The sequence below is a fragment of the Nannospalax galili genome, unplaced genomic scaffold, assembly GCF_000622305.1.
Source record: "Nannospalax galili isolate Female #2095 unplaced genomic scaffold, S.galili_v1.0 scaffold1387, whole genome shotgun sequence".
NCBI classification, from domain to species: Eukaryota; Metazoa; Chordata; class Mammalia; order Rodentia; family Spalacidae; genus Nannospalax; species Nannospalax galili.
Genome location: NW_008355976.1, coordinates 1,766,066 through 1,771,346, shown reverse-complemented (window position 1 = coordinate 1,771,346; position 5,281 = coordinate 1,766,066). Strand labels below are relative to the sequence as shown.

The 5,281-nt window shown below is 42.1% G+C and overlaps 1 protein-coding gene across 1 annotated transcript; it reads left to right on the top strand.

Moving 5' to 3' along the window:
- The first annotated feature begins 3,128 nt into the window (after nucleotides 1-3,128).
- Nucleotides 3,129-4,085, top strand: LOC103750872 (olfactory receptor 51G1). Its single transcript, XM_008854145.1, has one exon. The coding sequence runs from the start codon at nucleotides 3,129-3,131 to the stop codon at nucleotides 4,083-4,085; it is 957 nt and encodes a 318-aa protein (XP_008852367.1).
- Nucleotides 4,086-5,281: the final 1,196 nt, after the last annotated feature.

Below are 5,281 nucleotides of genomic sequence, written 5' to 3'. Positions count from 1 at the left end.
GGTCCTCCTGCTCTCCTAACAGCCAATGAACTCTCCGGGGAATTATCAGCACAGTCAGGGCCCTTGGGGAGGACCTGTAGGCACTTCAAAAGGACCATGCATTTCACACAGGAACTGTTCTTGCTGCTGAGCTGCAATCCAGCCTCAGTTCTGCAGTGCAGCATGCCCCTTAATCTCTTTTGTCTCCTGCTGTTGGTCCTCAGGTATGTACTGCAAACAGAACCACATAGAAAGAAGTCAGGACCAGAGGTAACTGGGCTCATAGGTCACATGGGCTCTCCCTCCTAGTGCAGTCCCTATACTAAAAGCATTTAAGGTTCTTGAAGAAGGTGCTATATAAATACAAAATAATATCTATTAAAGTTGGTTTATTTGTGAAAAAAAAAAAAAGTCAGGACCAGAGGTAGCTGGGCTCATAGGTCACATGGGCTCTCCCTCCTAGCACAGTCCCTGTAGTATGTTAGTAAAGGTTTTGAATGGAAGCTGTATGGACATGGGACAGGAGACCTAAAGGTGTAGTCTTAGTTTTGTCACTTAGTATGTTTCTCTACAAAGCATGTTCATCCTGTTTAACCTCGTGTCTGTTTTCTAATCAGAATATAGGTCTCTGATCATTAAAATTGGAACTGTAATCTATACTTTCCTTACATAAGCTACTATTCTGATAGTTAATTATTAAGGTGAATTTTGTAGCACCTTGGAACATTCAAGTTGTATAGTAATGTATGGTTATGGTCTTCCTGGGAAGAAACTGCCCAACTTCTTTTATGCCAAAAGTAGCAAAACAGAGGAGGAAAGAGAGGAAAGGGGAAATGGCAAGAAATAGAGGAGGCAGAATAGAGAGGGGAGCAAGCGCGAAGGAGAGAGACAAAAGGCCAGAGCTTAACACAACCAGTCCTGTAGCCTCTTATCCACCCCTGCTGTGACCCTGTAGCTAGGTACAATAAAAAGCATGTCTCTGTCTTTAACAATTCCTTCCTATTCAAACCAAATGAGAGGGAAAGAGGCAGGAATCCTTTTCTTCCTTTTGTTTCTCTGATTCTCCCTCTGTCTCTCATTATTCTAATTTTATGCTGTCTTCATTTTAACAATTTCCAGTGTGCAGATCTAAGCTCCTGACTCCTCTTTCCATAACGCACTTCCTAGCAATTTATCCACACTCAGTACTCTAGGGAAGAAGCTCTCAACTCACACCAAACATCAGTGTGCATAATGTCTCCCAGCTACTACGCAGGAATTGCTTTTGGAATCTGATTTCAGCATGCCCTAAACTTAACTCAGCCCCCCAAAATGCATTTCTTCTCTAATATTTCCAGCCTTGGTTCATCTACAATTATTCATATAACTGAAAGTGCTACAAACAGACTTCTTCAAGTTAGGCAACTCAGAGTTTTAAGCTTAATTTTGAATTGTCTAATACTTGTAACAGCTAATTTTCCATGCAATGGCAGTAAAAGTACAATGAAAGCCAGCATACCACCAGCATTTGGAATTCATACTCCGTTTTTTTTCCTGCTTCTTTCATCTTAACCATATCATTCTACCTCTCCATGTTTTGCAGGACTAGAACTGATGTGACAGTATTGGTGTCAGAGTGAATAACAAGCATTCAGTAAAATAGCACATATGGCAAACACTACTTTAAGTTTTCCAAAACCTGTGTGGAAATGTTAGTCATACTACACTTGCACACATAGGACACAATAGAGCATTTTGCAGTATTGGTTCTGAAAGCAGATCAAAGGACCACCTTCTCATGTAGTATAGGAATCCATGCCTGGAAGTCCTATCCACCCAAGCCCCAGAGGCATAGCGCATTCTTCATTCTCTAGATTGGAGTCTCTCCTAGTCATTTCCATTGTTTCTCCTTTGTTTCTTGTTCATCAGACTCTTCTGCCTCCCTATTTCTCTGTAAAGTCCTAGTTTATCCACTCTGAAACTAGAGACACACATCTCTCCTGATGTCTCCCAGGTCTAACCCTCAAACTCTCTCTCCTACAATGTTTTCCAAGGCCTCACTTGCCACTAAGGAATCCCTCAGTTCTGGGCTTCAGAATTACATTTACCATATGACTTCTCACCCACTGCTGCGGAAAGTTAACACTGGGCATGAGGGGCCACAGCCATCTTCAATTCATGGCACTGTTTACCTGCAAAAGACCTTTACAAGATAAAGCCTGTTAAAATTTCCTTGTGGAAAAAGTGGTGAGAACATCAAGCTCTCACCTGAAATTAAAGTTACTCAGCCCTCCTGCACTTCCCCAACCCAAGGTGCTCGTGGTCTTGGGAGGTTCTAGAGCATATAGTGGGAGGAAGGTTAGCTAGAGGGCTATGGAGCTTTGGAGAGTCAGCACCCATTCTAGTGTGGGAATTTTTAAGTGTACAGATGTTTGGAGGTCACCTACACACTTGTAAACAATCCTTCACCCACGCTCTGAAACTGAGCCCAGTAAACTGGTTGGTTCACCAAGCTATACTTGGTGGCAATCATTTTTTTTTTTTTTTTTTTTTGGTTCTTGGTGCCCATCTGGGGTAAATAAACATTTCTTTATATCACCACAGGAAAACTAAAGTAGCACCCACATATAGCTGTCATAGATACAGTAAATATACTACTCTGCTCATAAGCCTCAAGTTCAGAGATGTCAACAAACATCTACTAAACATTTTTGAAAATCTCCCCCATAAGCTACGTAACTTAGAATGAAAAAAAATACCCAGACAAATTACTAAATATTTGAAGGCACATTATGAACAGCTAACTCTAGTAGGTATTCATGCATAGTGACTTGCAGAGACAGTTGCCACATATATGAGGTGTTTATGCATGTTTTAGCATGTTGGGATGAAACACACCTAAAAGTTCTGTCTGAGGTTACCTCATTGAGCCTTGGAGGGGTCAACAGTACAGAACATGCCTCCCTAAAGCTAAATTTCACAGCATGCATAGCTTATAGCAACCTGCTATGGTCATGCACCTCATCACTCTAGAAAAGGGTAGTAAAGTCTTCTAGTTGCAGACCCCTCCTGACTCCCTGGTCCTGCACATTTAGTTGACAGAGGATTCAGCTCTGTTCCACTCTGAATCTATTCTATGCCGTAGGTTGATGAATACAAGGTTGTAAACCATGATCATCCTTTACAACACTAGCCTCCAAAAAGCCACTTTCTTCCTGACGGGTTTTCAAGGTCTAGAAGAGATCCACAGCTGGATCTCCATCCCCTTCTGCTCCATCTACCTGACTGTTATTCTGGGGAACGTTACCATTCTCCATGTTATCCGAACTGATGCCACCCTCCATGAACCCATGTACTATTTCTTGGCCATGCTGGCCCTCACAGACTTGGGCCTTTGCCTGTCTACACTGCCCACTGTGCTGGGCATCTTCTGGTTTGATGCCAGAGAGATTGGCATCCCTGCCTGTTTTACTCAGCTCTTCTTCATCCACACCTTGTCTTTAGTGGAGTCATCAGTTCTCTTATCTATGTCCATTGACCGCTACGTGGCTATTTGCAACCCATTGCGTTACTCCACCATCCTGACTCCCAGACGGATTGTCAAGATGGGGCTGAGCTCAGTGCTGAGAAGCGCTCTCCTCATCCTCCCATTGCCATTCCTCCTCAAGCGCTTCCAATACTGCCGCTCCCATGTGCTGGCGCATGCCTACTGTCTGCACCTGGAGATCATGAAGCTGGCCTGCTCTAGCATCATTGTCAACCACATCTACGGACTCTTCGTGGTGGCCTGCACCGTGGGTGTAGACTCCCTGCTCATCTTCCTCTCATACACCCTTATCCTCCAGGCTGTACTAGGCAAAGCCTCCCACCAGGAGCGCCTCCGGGCCCTCAACACGTGCATCTCCCACATCTGTGCTGTGCTGCTCTTCTACATCCCTATGATTGGGTTATCCCTTGTGCATCGCTTTGGTGAGCATCTGCCCCGCATTGTTCACCTTCTGATGTCTTATGTGTATCTTCTGGTACCTCCCCTCATGAACCCCATTGTCTACAGCATCAAGACCAAGCAAATTCGACAACGTATTATTAAGAAGTTCGAGTTTGTAAAGTCACGTAGGTTAACCTGAGTGAAAGTTTTTGGATACAGAGCATTTTTGTTTCTTTATTTCAGCTATACTGTGGGGAAAAAATAGCAGGTTCTCACTTAGTAACAACAATAAAAATATTAGCTGTGTAAACCAGCGTCTGTGCAAACTTGGCAGAGTTGCCTGTTTCTTTATTTCTCTGTTCCCTCAATTGAAGAATGAATGTGGAAAAAAGTATAAAACCTTCCTTCCTCATAGGCATGTTGCAAAGATTAAAGGAGACCATTAATGCAAATCTCTAACACAGTGCCTGACAAATACATAATTCTTAAAAAAAAAAAAAAAGTCGTACAAAATTAGCCCAAACTAGTACATAAGTTTCATTTTCAATCATCTGCTCAGCAGAATTTGATAGCCGTCTTTTTTAAACTTAGGTTTAATGTACTTGGCAACCTTATTATGATGATAATTTTTATTCTTTTGTGTACTCATATCCACACTCCCAGTAATGACTTATTACGAGGACAGTCCTTAAACACATACCCACCAAATGCAGAAAAGGAGACAATACCCTGGAGGTTTGAGGAAAGATGGCAAATTGAACCAGTATAGAAATATTTGTGGATAATTTTCAAAAGGGGTAACTGAGGCTGAAGGTTATCACTCACCAGGTGAGTAACTACTCAGGGGACTTGATTTCTTCCATCAGCTATTATATGTGCTACGCAGGTGGAAAGTTGCAAGACAAACATATTTCACTCTTCACAAGGTATTTCTCTCATCTTTGTCCAGCCTTATCAATGGTGTGTGGTTACACATGCACACATATGCACATACTACTGCTGTGCTTACTGGGTTTTTGTTGTTGTTGTTGTTGTTGTTGTTGTTGTTCCTGTACCTTTCTTGTTTGTGTTTGGTGCATATGTCCAAGTTGGACAGTTTGTGTAAAATCATTTCTGTCTTATTATCACATTTGTCTAGATATATAAGCAGCAAACCATGGAACTTTATAGTCTCACGTAAGACAAAGTGTAATCCTCTAGGACCTCACCTTAAAGACCGAGGACCAGAAATTTTTGGCTGAATAACTTCTGCTTGTCTTATGCCAGATACAGAAAAGGAAGCTGTTACAAGAGAAGCACAAAGCCGTAACATTTCACTACAAAGAGAAAGCAGATAAAACTAGCAGTGCTACAAGAACACTTAATACACTTAAAACAGTTTTAGGACTTGGCTTT